Source organism: Ochlerotatus camptorhynchus, unplaced genomic scaffold, assembly GCF_037179485.1.
Source record: "Ochlerotatus camptorhynchus isolate MF236.1 unplaced genomic scaffold, CSIRO-AGI_Acam_v1.1 ptg000361l, whole genome shotgun sequence".
Classification (NCBI taxonomy): Eukaryota; Metazoa; Arthropoda; class Insecta; order Diptera; family Culicidae; genus Ochlerotatus; species Ochlerotatus camptorhynchus.
Window position 1 is genome coordinate 6,083,702 of NW_027040849.1, and position 15,653 is coordinate 6,099,354.

Genomic DNA, 15,653 nt, shown 5'->3' on the forward strand with positions numbered 1-15,653 from the left:
TAACTATTAGTGCAATGGATGAACGTTAGTTTCGGGGTCATGTTAGTGTTAAAGTTTTGTTAGTATTGACCCGTATTCATCCCTGTCGTCCCCTCGAACACTAGTCGCAGGCAGTTGTTGTTAGGACATGCGACACTGTCACTGCTACTATGTTAGAGGTATGACCCGTCAAGTTTCGAAGTGCAAAAAAAAACTGTTAGAACTTTCTTATAAATTAACTTTACACTCAAAGCAAACTATTTACCTTAGCATTACAAAAGCGAATTTAAAATTACTATTTTATTTTATGCTAATATTAAAATTATGATAAAACTACAATTTACGGCTCCGTGAAATTAACTCGCATGAACCTTTCAAATCAATGAACTGGAGAAAACTACAATTTTATCAAATTGCAAAAAAAAATCATAGCGACACTTGACAAATCATCATCAAGCCCCTCATCCTTGGACAGGGGGTTTCCCCATAGTAATTTCCATATAAATTTCAAATGGTTTGTGCCCAGTAAGTTTCTTACCAAATCACTGCAAACCTTGGGAGGCTAATCTAGACCCGATTTGGAACCGCTTGAGCACTGTGGAGCGAAAATGTCAAATTTTGCATCAGTTTAATAGATATGCAAAGAGTAGGTAAATCTTAACAATTGAATCAACACCAATGAATTTTTACGCTTGAAGTCCGAGATGTGCAGCGAACATTTCTCACTTCATTTTTACAACGCTAAAACAAATACAGTTTATTACTAGAACTAAAATCTTCTTTTTTTTACGTATCTATTACAAGCTTAAACTCTATTCTATCTACTACTTCAAAAAGAACTATGTTTAATCAACCGTGTTCAAAGTTATTAGCAAATGAGCAGTTCGTGACCAAAACTGTGTATGCCAAGCATGCTAATAGGCCTCTAAAACTCACCATCTTTGAAAAAAAGGCTTGATGATGCAGATTCCCAAATTTTGCACGGTGAAGAATAGGATTGAAATTTTAAAATGCTTCTATTTCTCAAATACATTTTTCAGGATTTCAAAATATTTCATAACAGTGGTTCAAAGGGGTGAATTAAGTACTTAATTTGAAAACTATAGGCCTTCTAAATCTTCTCTCCCATACCTTGCCATGCAAGATTTTGAAATATGCATCATCAAGCCTTATTCCAAGATGGCGGGTTTTAGAGGCCTATACGGACGTAAAAACACAAATTCTACACTCAAAAAATTCCACACGTTTGATTTTTAAATGTACAATCAGATTTACTATAAGTGTATTTCACCTTGGTTCAATGTGTTATACACGTTAACTTCTAGTGGTTCAAACTTTGAAATGTTGAAAATCTTTCACTATCTATTCAAGTGTATTGCACATTGAATCACACTACTGTTCAAAACAGATGGATTTAAAGTGTTTTGCATTTCAATTTTTGCTCAGAAAGGTAAACATCGAAAACAAGAGTTGTGACTGTATCCTATCAACCCGCCTCATATATGAGAACAACCGTGGCACAGTGAGATCGAACGAAGACTCCGACAGTAGCACACCCCAACAGTCCATGATCGAATCCCAAATTAGACCCATTAAAAAGATATGTGAAAGCTCTGGTCTCTGGAAGTTTTAGAGTCGGTAAAGTAGAAGTCGATAAAGTAAAACATTGTAGAATATTGAACTATGATGTGCACAGCTATTGATATCACCATATGAGGCACATATAATTCAAGTCTGTCACAATTCAAATACATAGTCCCCCTTATTCTGCGAGTCACGTGACTCTCTCTCACCGGTGAGGTGACAATTGTCACCTCACCGGTGACAGAGAGTCACGTGACTCGCAGAATAAGGGGGAGTATTCAGGCATGGTTCATAGCATAAGATTAAGATTCACACATGAAATGGATGTGTTTCACAAAATGAAGTATGAGACACATGATGATGACGTGTGCAATTTTTTGAGTGTATGCACGTGCCACAACACAACTGGGAAAATATCAACCTGATGAATATTCGGCTCTGCACTCAAAATAATCGACACGTTATAGTTACGTGAAAAATCACGTAGAGTGCTTTGCCGTCAATTTTACATGACCCATTTAGAATCTACATGACACCACTTATATATGAGGGGAAATTCCTTTTGAAGCCGCTACATTTTTTAATGAAGTTTACGTGATTTATCCATACACAGATTCTATGCGCGAAATCAAGAATACATATTATTTGAATCGTACCAGAATTAACACCATGAGCTGTACTGAAAGAATCACGGAACTTCTACGTGATAATCCAGTGACGTTGAAGCTCACTCAAATGAGTGCTTCCATATGAGAATCACGTAACGATTACGTGGAAAGTGCGATGGAAAAAAAATCTATGTTTGTTTTCACGTAGCATCAACGTGAAAATTATTTTGAGTGTGGGTTATTCCGGGGAAATCGAAGGCAACACTCAAGAAGACTGGAAACTTTCTATTTTTCCATACGCCCACTATAAGACAGGCACGATCGCGTCATCTGCCGCTCAAAGAAGAGAAGCGGGGAAGAAAGATTTGTATATTTGCTCATTTCTCTATGCACTGAAACCGAATCTAACTCAGAGAGTGAGTCACTTTTACTCAGTTGTGAAACACTTTCACTCATTCGTATGGAGACATTCCTAAAAGCGTACACGCTATTTCAAACTACCCAAATTTGGGTACAATCCACCTAGATCGGTCAAAACTGAACCTACCCAAAAATGGGTAAACTGTGCTGGGAGTGTCAAGTTGATAAATCAGTGCCAACATTTCAATGGGGCGTAATTGCATTTGTAAACAATGGCTTTAGTCGTCAATTTCGCGCAAATGAGAGCTCACTCATGAAAATGAATGACACCAGCATGAAGAGGTATGTTTCATGTATCAGCTAGCATTTGTAATTTGGAGGGGTGGGTTTCCATTTGCGAGAAATCGACGTCTAAAGCCATTGTTTACAAAAGCAATTACGCCCCTTTGAAATGTTGGCACTGAAATGAACAACGTCGATTGGATTCATGTCAATGTTGTTCATTTGTCAATTTGTCACTCCCAACACAGTTTACCCATTTTTGGGTAGGTTCAGTTTTGATCGATCTGGGTGGATTGTTCCCAAATTTGGGTAGTTTTGAAATAGCGTGTAGTAAACGACGCTTTTAGACATTTCTCCATACGAATGAGTAAAAATGACTCACTCTCTGCGTAAGATTCGTTTTCAGTGTGCGATGCTTCCACCTTCGCTCAAGCGCAGCGCTACTGTGCACCGAAAATAGTTTTCATGTACTCAAGTAGCACACTTTAGTCACAAACAGTTGCAGCAACTGGTTTGTGACTGAAATAAGATGCATTGATGTTTCCTCAACCGTTTTGTGACAAGTGTGGAACCCGGGTAGCTTCCATTGGAAACGCACATGATTTTCATCCATAATCAAACTTAATGGGATTTATTTGAATTCCACATAACATTTATGCGATCATGTTAATGTTATATGATTTGTTATAAGAATTTCATCGGCATCATAATATTCATGAATCCCACCACAAAGGATTTGCAGCTATGTGATCACAGGAAAGCTATGTGAAATTCACATAGATTTCATAAATTAGATAGGTATGTGATAAAATTTTTGAGTGTATGCTTAAAATCTGGCAAAGTTGCCAGTCTTTTTGGCATGATGTCTTCGGGAAAATGGTATAGGATAGTAATATATCAAAATAATCGACACGTTACTGTTACGTGACAAAAATCACGTGGAGTCTTTTTTTTTCACTTTTGTGTTAAATTTACCTGACACAAGTAGAGTCTACGTGATACCCCATATGTAGCAACGGGAAGTCCCTTTATATTCACTAGGTTTTTTAATGCAACGCACGTGGTTTGCACATACACAAATTCTATGTGCATTTCACGTAAACCATACATGATTTTCACATATGAAAAAATAAATGAGTGCCTCACTCATAATGGTACACAACATGGTGGAATTGCAAGTTGCATGTTTACATGCCAGTTAATATCTAGGGCTTATTTTTGTGAGACAATTTCGTGTTGTAAGTATAATGACTGAATATTGTATCACAGACAAAATGTATGGTGAGAATAATTTGTAACATGTTTCTTTGTTTTATTCTGACGACAAGGAGTACTATGGATTGAAATGCGAGTTAAATGCCTTGTATCATATGTGTCCCATATTCTTCACGAGTCCAGCTTCGCTCAAATTAATTTCTTCTTCTGTGTATATATCTCTCACAATAAAGATACAATGGTCAAGAAATACTGCATGCTATTTTTTTCATTTGAAATCAAGAAAAACATTTAATTTAAACCGGAATAAAAATCATTGAAAACCACCATGAATTCCATCGAAAGAATCACATAGCTTCTACGTGATAATTCCGTGACCATCTCGCTCACTGAAATGAGTGCTTTCATATGAGAATCACGTAACACTTACGTGAAAAGTGCGATGAAAAAAAAACCTATGTATGTTTTTACAAAGCATTGACGTGAAAATTATTTTTAATGTGTACTTTTTAAATAATTTTAGAATTTTATTTTTATTTGTATGACATTCTACGAAACTACGTTCGGGGAAATGGGATATACGGGGATAATGCCGTCCGAGAAAACGACATCCGGGATAATGTAGCACAATCAAGATAGACACATTGGCGACATCTGCCGCTCAACGGTAAATGCTCCGAAGCAAAGATTCCATCCTCAGAAGAAAGGTTTGGCTAGTTGCACATTTTTCCTTGCGTTGCTTTCACCTTCGCTCAAACGCCGGGCTAGCGTTTCTGCACAGAACAGAAGGGGAAGTGCAAACAAATCGGTGAATCAAAAAGTGTTCGTTTTTCTGCTCAACAAGCGATGTGTTGTGCTAGCGTTCCACACGGGCTTTCTATGAGCACTCACACTATCATAGCATGCTGCCTATCTTAACTGCAGGCAGAAGATGCCTTCTACCGCTAGGTGCGCTAGTGTTCGCAAATGACAAGTGGAGCCACTTTCTGATCCGAAGTTCCACTCCTGTGGTTTCTGTCGCTTGGATTCTGGCAAAGTTGCCAGTCTTCTTGATGGCTTCGGTAAAATTTAAGCTCAATTTTGAGAAGCCTCACTTTTTAAACGACAATGAGTGAAATCCTACTCAATGTTGAGATGATTCCGTAGGCCGTTTATAGACTGTACATGGCTTTCTCTAAAATGACACGACTCGTACTACGGGTCTTTCGTATTGTTATGCTTTACTTTTTAGCTCGATTCCCTGTCCGATTCGGCCTTTTTTATTTAACACATTTCTTCTCTGCTGGATTTGCTTTGTATTTTCTGTTTTGTGTAGGCACTGCCTGCCTACACTCTTATATTGTATATTGATGGGTGATGAGATGTGAGAACTTCCTGTCCCTATATTTACACTACACTTCCGCTGTTTCTCCTCGCTAGCTGCCAACACCAATCAGCGTTTCCGATTTCCGTGTAGACCGTTTCTAGTTTCTTGTTTTCTCTACCAGTAAAGTTTTTTTTTAAGAAGGAAATTAAAGCGTTTTTAAATCCAGCTGATCGGCCGTATCGTAACACTTACAAGTTTCACTTACATTAAAAATAGACTTGTTTTTTTTGTAATTTGCCTTTTGCTTCTTAGGGTCAAGATTCGCTGGGACGAAAATTTCAATGATTTTTTCTTTAATTCTTGATTTTTAGATATGTTGAATTTTGCTTTTTCTTTGCGTCCGTTAATTTTGTTCTTCTTCCTCTGCTTCTTTATTTTTACATCATAATCGAATTTGCATTGTATAAGTACAATTGAATTTCACGCTTCGCCTTCACTTTTCAATTATTCTCAATGTTTTTTTTAGAATAAGTACAGTTTTGTTTAGGGTTCTCTAACCTAAGATTAAATATGGCAACCAAAGTTTCTTTACATCTCATTCAGAACGAAAAACGAGAGAAACAAAAACTTACAAATCCTAAATACGTTGTTTAGCGACAGTAACAAGTAAGTTAGTGATGTTACGTATTGTCAATTTGTTTAAAACATATAACCTTAACAATAAACATATTGCTAAATTAAACCCGTTCTCAATGAAAATGAATAATTACTTTTTACACTTTACAGCAAGCATGTCTGCTTTTTTAAATTCCAAAGGATGTAATGTACATCCCTTATTCGTCCGCGGAGCTTCACTCAAGCTTTTCCACCTTACCCTGCAATGCCCATCTGGTGGCGAGCACAGAAACCTCCCAAAGCTTGAACACCAACCGCGGAAAGTTATTCCCGTGCCTGCTTACTGCTAGCCGCTATACAAGTAATTCTTAACCCATTTTTTTAATTGAACGTTAAACACTACTAAAAATTAAACAATACTTTGTTTCGTTTGATGCGGTTCAAACTAAGCTCGAACTGAAGAAGGCAATCTGGCAGCATACTAATACAACTATGAAAATCGTCAACTTAAGCTATCATCATTTGCTGCCATTCCAAGCCTATTGGCTGAGGCGGCTATGGATGGCCGAAGGACCTTCCTTTCGACCATTCCACCACACACTCCTCATCGTCCTAATCAGTTTCTGGTAGATCTACTTTGTACACCGGCAGGGGAGGACTTGGAAGCTTACATTTTCTTCTCCTGCTGCTGCTTCTTCTTCTTCTTATGTTACAATCATCATGTGGGTTGAATATATGCTTCGCTTATTTGACTATCGCCGTTGAATGCATTGAATCATCATCAGTTGCTGTTGCTGTTGTTGTTGTTGTTGTTGTTGTTGCGGCTGCTGGTCGGTAGATTTCGGTTGGTCGACCTCGTTCGCTTGTTCTGCTTCCTTTTGCTGCTGCTGCTGTTGTTGTTGGTGCCGTAATTGTTAGGATGTCGTCGACAGGTCGTCCTTTAACCATTGGGGGATGGGACGGGAGCCGAGCTTTTTCAGCAGCTTGTTCAAGGCGCTGTTGTGGTTTTGGTAGTACCTGGAAGCAATGGGAACGAGATGGTGGGTTAGTTCTCTCGATCTGAATCGGAGTGGAAAAAAGATAGTGTAACAATATTGAGCGCAGGCCCCCCTGTCATACCACCCTGCCCAATCCTTACCTCTGCAACCACTTGGCACTCTTGTCGTCCATCGGCGGATACTGCCGGCCCTTCGATTTCCCCAGGCATTTGTTCTTGTTCTCGTTAACAATCTGGCAGTAGAAGCCCTTCTTATTGTCGAACCGCAGGTGTTCACTGTAGTCGAACATGGGAGACAGCTTCAGGAACCGCTGCAGCTCCATCATTATATCGACTGGATTGGACTTTAGCTGCTCCCCGTCGATGATGTGCAACTGCTGCTGCGGATAGTACGCCAACCATCGTTCCAAATGCTGAGCGTACTTGCCCGGATTGAGGCAACGGTTCCGTAGATCCCGCAGCGGCTTCGGCGCCGAATCACTTGCCATGATGACCTGAAATCATAGGATGACGTAAAATAGACTCGACAGAAGCTAAATTCCGTGAAACAAACCTGATAGAAACTGTAGTTGTTGGCAATCGGATCGCCGTGGGCTTTGATGTGCTGGTACCAGGAGTAGGCTCGCTTCGCCGGGGAAATCAGGATCGTGACTAGTTTAGCGTGTGGCAGCAGGGCATGAGCTCGGCGAGGAACCAGTTCCCCATCGAAATAGGTGGCCGACTTTTCAAACATGTACCTCCCGTTGGTTCCGTTCGGTTGGACGGGGAAGAAGTTCTGATACCAATCCAGTCCGCGGTAGTAGTTGTTCCCGTTGAAAAACTGAATCTCTTCGAAGGTGTCCGGATTCGGGAGATTGCTGGCGACCGAGGGGTGCAAGCTGAGGAAGGTGTACAGGGCAGTGGTTCCGGTTTTCTGGGGTCCGATGACTAGGAATTTTGGCAAGGTGTCGCAGCTTTTGTTCCGGGACCATATCTTGATGTGGCGTGGATCGTCGCACGGGTTACCCCAGATGGGGTCCGTTTCGTCCGGGTGTAGTTTGAAGTAGGTTTCTCCGAGCTGGAGCGGTGGAGCTGAGGTCAGTTTGAGATTGGTCCAGCAGCGAAGGAATTTGATGACGGATTCGAAGGTGTAGAGGGCAAGCCGATCGCTGCCGTAGTTGGACATGTGGGTCATGAAGATGTTGATGGGGTTGTAGACGATAGTTTGGAACAGTTCTCCACCTTGGATGGATTCGTCCAGCTTGTCGCGACCTCCGGGGTATCGGTCGATGTACATGGTGTGGGTGAATAGACCACAAGTTTGTCGTGGCAGGACCATGATGTTTCGGTGTATGAATCCGCGGCGCAGACGAGCCGGCCGAAGATGCGGGTATTCTTCAGTGGAGGTCACTTTGATGTTCCAGACCTTCTTCCAGGCCATGTAGAGAAGTTCGTGAGCGGGGTAGACTCCGGAGTGGTGCGGGGATACGGAATATCCGGAATCCGATGGGATGCCTTTCTCTTTGGCGAAGTCTTTGTTCAGTATCATATCGTTCATCAACGTGGTCAGGTTGTCGTACAGATGGGGCTGCTGGTGGTTCCACATGTGCGAGAACCAGGTGAACTGATCGACGCTTCGCAGGAGCATGTCGTCACCTAAGTTTTCATCGTGAGTTCCATGGTGGAAATATTTTCCGGAGAAGCCCAGATTGAACCGGAATCCCGGGACCATACTACGAATTCGGTTCTGGGTGGCAATTAGAGCGTGGACGTCGTCCTGTTTCAAGCGAGTTCCCTTCTCCCCTACGAAGATGTCATCGACGTCGATCAGTATCCTCCTTTCCAGGTTCAAACTCAACTGGCCGTGACTTAAGTAGGACAATGCATCCAGGAAGAGTAGCCTGTGCAACCAGAACTTCAACCCAGATCCGAACAATACCCTCTGAATTCCATCGACCCTTCCGTGATCCTGAATGACCGTTGCCAACGGAGGTTGAACTCCATCGGTGGGATAGTCCTGCGTATTTTTCTGAGCCCACTCCAGTGGCTCGTACGAACTGTGATTATGTTGGAAAATGGCCCAGTCTCCGCCGGGCAGCGGACCCCACGCCGTATCTCCAGCCCTGGTCAACCTCAAGACCGGCGATCCCGGATTGAGACTGGCATCCCGAAGCCGTAGGTTGGTGTGCACAAACAGTGGAAATCCGCGAAGCTGCGCTCCAACCAAGGTTTCCTCACTGGGCGCCACGAACCCTATGATTCCCACCGAATAGTCCCGACAGTACTTATCCAACAGCTGCCGGTTCCAGTTGTCCATTTGCAGGTACTTTTCCAGGTTCTCGAACACGATCACACCATACCGGCCCTTATCCTGGATCGTCAGGACCGGAACGTTCTTGCCGGCCACTTCCACTTTGTATCTGGAAGAAATGAAGAATTTTTGAAAAAAGTTAGTTAGTTACTGATCTGACAAATAGATGGCGCTGTTCGATAGATTGAGCTCAAGCCGCACAGTGCAATAAATCAAAAGTTTCCCAATAAAAGCTCCACTAGTTCCACCTCACGACGCTCACATACGTTCAAAGTCAAGGTACCGGACTGCACACACTATTTTTTGATAGCTTCCTCTGGTATCAGCAGTTTGTGGAATAGTAATGTAGGTTCGATTGGAAACTTTTCGGTTTTACATCATAAGTGGCCTGCTCTCGGAAAGTTATACGCTGTAGTAGATAACTAGGTACGGGAAGGAAAAGGATGGTAAACTTGTGAACTTTTTAACCGACCGACGACGATGTCTATAGCTCTTCCGGCATTGTGTTTGTCTGGGCCCGGGTTTCCTAGGAATGTAATTTGTGGAGTGCGTGACTTTTGGATTCAAGAAGTGAATTTATTTTCCGACCATACGAATGGAGCATGTGGTGGTTGGATATTTTCTAGTTTTCGATCTGCTTTTCCAGAGCGCAATCCAAGATGTTTTCGTTACAATTGATGGTGATTTAAAAGGACAACAGAGTGCCGGATTGATCTTAGGCATTTTTTTGAAAGATTGCTAGTTGTGCAACTGTTGATAATTACCGCATTTGTTTAGTGGTGAATTTCGTTTTAATCGAAAGTTAACGGCAATTGTACACTGAGGTAAATGAACGTAAGAATTCCATAAGATCCACTTATGGATTTTAGCCACAAGAAATCGGTATGAATTTCACTGATTTGCCTTATGAAAAATAATGTTGACAAAAAATAATAAAACAACGCAGACTGGAACCGAACCATGGACACTGAGATTACGGGGACGGTGTGCTGGCCACTCGTCTTTCAACGGTTGGGAAAATGAAATAGTTAAAGGCGTATAGAGACTGTTCCAGAAAGTATAAGCACACCTTATTTTAATGGTCACTTTGAATAAAATGAAATATTTCAACATGTTTTGGCTGCGTCCTTTTGTTTGCTCATTTCTGAATGACATAGCATCAAAAAAGTGCTCAGTTTTGCGTTTCCTGTCAAAATGCGTGGTCTTACTCCGGAACAACGAAAAAGTATCGTGCACAAATGGTGCACTGTGAGCGGACTCTCCTTGAGAAAATTGGCCAAGGAAGAAGGTGTAAGCGTCGGAGCGGTACGAACTGCGATTAAAAAATATAGAGAACAGTGTACGTTTGAAGATGCGCCGAAGAGTGGCCGGAAATCCGGTCCTGTAAGTCCGGATATCGATAAAAATTCCGGGTTTGGAGGCGAACCAGCCCCAGGCTGAAAGCCTCCCTAATAAAGATAAACCCTAATAAACGGGTACCATATACTGACGATATCTTAGATGGTGTGACCATACCACATAAAGTTGGGATGATATCTCGAATTAGTGGTTAGGCGCATCTTATGGTTATTGTTTATGCGGGAATTAATTAATTATCGATAAAAAGATCAGGGATGCCTACAAACGAAAACCAGCGACTTCCGTTCGTCATGCGTGCCAAAGAAAGACTTGGGCTAAAAACATACCGGAAGCAGAAAAAACCCAAAAGAAACCCAAAACAGGCCGCGTCCGTGAAACCACGGGCCCGCAAACTCTACGATTCGTTATTGTGTCGAAATTCTGTGTATGTGTGTGTGTGTATTCAATCTAACCCCCACTGGCCGGCAGTGGTATTATGGAAGAAATTTGCTTACAACAATCCTTGATGTAATAATTTAAAGCAAGTTTAGTCCGGTAGTTAGAAAGCGATAGCTCTACTGCAGCTTCAGCAACCCATTTCAGAATGCCTGGTAATTCACGTCCATTCCGAGGTTACTTTCACATACAATAAGCCCCGCATGTAAACACTACCATTATCATATTAATAATGGTACTGCAAACACACTTCCAGATTTCGAAACGTGATGTTTCGAAATCTGGCGCTGATTTAGTAATATATGGAAATATGCATTTATGATTGATTATAAATCAGATGGATCTCACCAAATTCTGCCTCCGAAAAAGGACCGGTTTGTTCACTCGCGGTAATCGAAAAAATCTTCCGCGTTGTTTTTACAACGCAACACGACATTTTGAATCACATTCGATGTTTTTCATTTGCACCGAATTTTTGCTTGACAACTCATTCGCGTGCATCCTCCGGAAGGCAGAACGCCAGCACCAAGCCTGTGTTCCATTTGGAGAATTTTCACTTAAATTTCATTCGTTATTGTGTCGAAATTCTGGGTGTATAATAATGAACGACGAAACGTACGTGAAACTAGATTACAAAACGCTTCTCGGACCATAATTCTATACTGTAAGCGAAGGCAAGGACATCCCCGAAACGGAGAAGGCAATTTTTACCGAAAAATTCGGTAAGAAGGTTATGGTTTGGCAGGCAATAGGCGAGTGTGGTAAAACATCTAGTCCGTACATCACAACGGAGACGATGAACACTCAGAAATACGTTAAGGAATGTCTCCAGAAGCGATTGTTGTCGATGATCAGGCAGCACACGAAGGTCAAGTACTATTTTGGCCTGATTTGGCGTCATGTCATTACGCAAAGGACACTTTAGAATGGTACAAAAGTCAATATGTATGTTTCGTGCCGAAAGACATGAATCCGCCGAACTGCCCGGAGGCACGGCCAATCGAGACTTTTTGAGCTTTAACCAAAGCAAAGCTTCGAAAATTAATAAAACCAGCGGACGACATCGAATTATTCAAAAAAAAAAATTGGCGAAAAATGGTCAAAATGGTGGGAAGTACCACTGTGCAGAAGCTAATGGGTCTTGATCGAGGAAAAGTTAGGAGTCTTGGCTATGATTAAATATGTTGATTAAACGAGAGTAAAATATCATTTGAAATACAAATACAAATATGATTTGCCAAATAAAATTATTAAAACTTAAAAAAACATGATTTTTTTGTTATTTTGAAAGTGTGCTTATACTTTCTGGAACAGTCTATAAGAGCTACCTCGTATTAGACGAAATTCATAAGTTTATTTGCCTCAGCGTATGCAGCATGAGAATTATTAACTGAACTGAATACGATTGATTGCCAAATGGACCTCACGTTTTAATTTGAGACAAGCATCCAAGATTGGACTCTACCTTAAGAAATACATGATAGCCGGCAGGCAGCGTGACAGCAATAGTGACATGTCGAAAATTTGTTCAACACAAGATATTGCAGCTGTGAATAGGCTTTCGATGGGTTGCATAGCCAGATTAAGTCCAGCAGCCCATAGATCAAAACAAAATTGTGTTGATAACATTTCGTGAATAGAGGGCGGGCTCTTCTCCCCATCAATTGGAACGTTCTGCCACACGATGGCTTGATTGGGTTTCTGGTTGTATAAACTTACTTCTGGAAGGAGTTTCGCGTAAGTGTCTCGGCTTATGGGTCCGTTCCACCGTTTTTGTCCCTTCATACAGGAGTATGATGAGTATGATAAGAAATCAAATCTTGATCAAGTCATGTAGTAGAAACAGTCCATTGCTATGTGCAGGCGTCTTGATACAATAGGTGGTAGTCTATCATCATCATCATCATCATCATTATCAAGATATTAATGCTTCCGCTAGCGATTGTGACTCCAAAAACAATTTTTTTTAGCTGCAGACCTGCTTATACAGGCAAAACTTAGCTGCATAAGGCAACCTGCTGTTTACTACTTATTTGTGTTTTATTATTAATGAGATTTTTAGACTTAAACTGGTTCATCTCTAGAGCCTCCAGATAAATGGGCACGGAGATTCCAGACGAGAACTCCCCGAAGGGTATCGTTACAGAGTTTTACAAAACAGAGTATTGTGTTTGTTACTATAGTGAAGAGGTTCCAAATTCCGGGTGGTTGCGTTTGGTCATGAGGGTGTTTGGCGGTGTCAAACTTTGTTGAATAATCTGGTTTCACGAAGAAAGATTAGTAGGGCCGCAATTTTTGTTGGATCGTTTGTAACGGTGTCGCGGATACTCCCGGGTATGCTGTAGCAGTTTTTAGCTTCTTCGTATTTTGGTCAGTGGCATATGACTTGTTCCACAGTTTGTGGTGTGAGGCCGGTCCGAAGACGGGATACTACGACCTGTAGTGGTGGGTCAACCCACCTGGTAGTATCCCAGGTAACAATTTGATGATTTAAAAGTGTTGTATATTCAGCCTTAGATTGAATATGTTCAGATTTTAAACATCTAAATCTGGTAATTTTAATCAGCCAATAGCTTAACAGTAATATACATTATAAGCTTTTTAAGGCATTAAATAAGTCTTTTCCAACCCTTGTTCAGCCTTCTAGTTTTATTTCAAAAATAATAATGAAAGACCGCTTCATATCTTATGCATTTATATGGAACTGCTTTAACTTGTTGCTGACTAATTGGATTTACATATTTATATTGTTGTCAGTATAACAATTGAAATCTTAAAACTAAAAACTAAAACTAAATCTTATGATTGCAACGATTTTTGCCTGAAATCATTATTTATTTTCTTGGACATTTCTTCTAAAGTCTCAACCAGGGTTCCTTCCATTCATTTAGGCTATAAAAATGTTTTATGAAATTATGGAATAATAAGATGTATGTATGTATGTATGTAAGGTAGCCACCATCCCTTCAAAGATCTTGTCTTGTATGCAGCTCCACTTAATAGCAAGATCAATTTGGGCTACCGATCTGAATTCACAATATCGCTGTATGAAGGGCCAAAAACGGAGGGGTGGACCCGTAAGCAGAGGCACTTACGCGAAATCCACGGGAATTTAAGAATCTCCTTCCAACGATACGATCCAACAAATCGAATAACACAATTCGCAATACTTATTAAGCTTCCTACAGGATGGTTTGTAAAGAAGGGCGCGTCAATCTCACTGAAACTGTTGAAGTAGAATTCACACCACCACAATCGAATCGGTAGGATAAAGAAAATGATAGTGTTTATTCCCTCCTAGACTCCGGTTGTCATACCACTCCATCGTCCAGTCCCAGGTCAAATGATACCCTGATGCTCCCTCCCAACCCAGTATTTATTTATATAATGAAAATATATGTTGTGGAGAAATGAAATATATCAAACCATTAAATATAAAATAAAATGAATATAAATTTATATAGGTTAAATAGTTGATATTCTGCAATGAAAATAATAATTATTTTACATAAAATAAGATGCAGCTCTATGTTTCCTCAGCTCACCATATCAAGTGGATGTAACACTGAAATGTTATGGTTATATTAAGCAAATATATATTTTTATCTCTAATTACTAATAATGTAAGGATGTAAATGTAAAGTGTAAAGTGTGATGTATAATTAACATGACTAACAAAAAAAAAATGGGATTACGAGAAAAATATAGGAAAGATCTCATCCGATATGTTGCAAAGGAATCCATGACATCACGATGATTTCGAAGAGCTCCAATAGATATGCTGCCGCTACATCTTTCAACCGGTGTTAAAAACAGCATTAATTTAAAGAATACATTTGAATATAAAAGTTAAAAATTTAATGTTTATGAAATATATGGTGAAATGCAATATATGATAATAAATACGTATGAAAAATTACAAACAACCTAGATTTTATTTTTAAATCCTTTAACCCATATTATTTTAATGGCACTTATGCAAAAACATTATTTATGTGACCTAGAATGAAACTGTGTCCCATTAGATGTTATGAATATTTTAATTAATTAATCGAAAAGCCGAATAATCTAGGTTATTTGGGCGTTAACCAATATTTTTCAATGATAATACATCATCAATGATTGCAAATATTGAACACTCTGTTAAAGTAAAATTATATGGTTAGTTAATTTGTAATGTAATGGTTAAATTAAAGAGTAATTGAACCAGTTTCCAATGATGTAACGCGGTCTTTTTTTTTTCAGCTGTTTGTGGATCCTATTTTTAAATATGCAAGCAACTATTTAATAAGTAAAATCTGTAGTAATATAAATTCATGTAATGTAAGGTATTAAATTATAATAATATGGATACTTGAATTAATTTGACATTCATACAGATACATACATAATTTAATAAGATTGTTATACTGCTTATATGTAAACGTTGCATGAATATTCCTCGATTGATGCCTGGTAATATTAGATTACAATTTGAACTTTTAAATATTGATGATCTGAACAAAAACCGTTTTGATTCTATTAGAATACATACTAATGGCGGTAAGCTCCAACTCGGATTAACTTTTAATACCGTCCCTGTTTGTATGATCTGAAAAATGTTTGCTCAGAATTATGTTGATT

General features: G+C 39.9%; 1 protein-coding gene across 3 annotated transcripts in view; it reads right to left on the reverse strand.

The window, feature by feature from the left end:
* Positions 1-6,641: 6,641 nt before the first annotated feature.
* sfl (N-deacetylase and N-sulfotransferase sfl) overlaps positions 6,642-15,653 on the reverse strand; it is a 601,701-nt gene continuing 592,689 nt past the window's right edge. For all 3 annotated transcript variants that reach the window (XM_065231784.1, XM_065231786.1, XM_065231785.1), the window contains exons 5-7: positions 7,500-9,345; positions 7,088-7,440; positions 6,642-6,966 (exon numbers count right to left, since the gene is read on the reverse strand). In XM_065231784.1, coding sequence (XP_065087856.1) covers positions 6,864-6,966; positions 7,088-7,440; positions 7,500-9,345 — 2,302 coding nt within the window. In that variant the 3' untranslated portion in view covers positions 6,642-6,863. The remainder of the gene's footprint in view (positions 6,967-7,087; positions 7,441-7,499; positions 9,346-15,653) is intronic.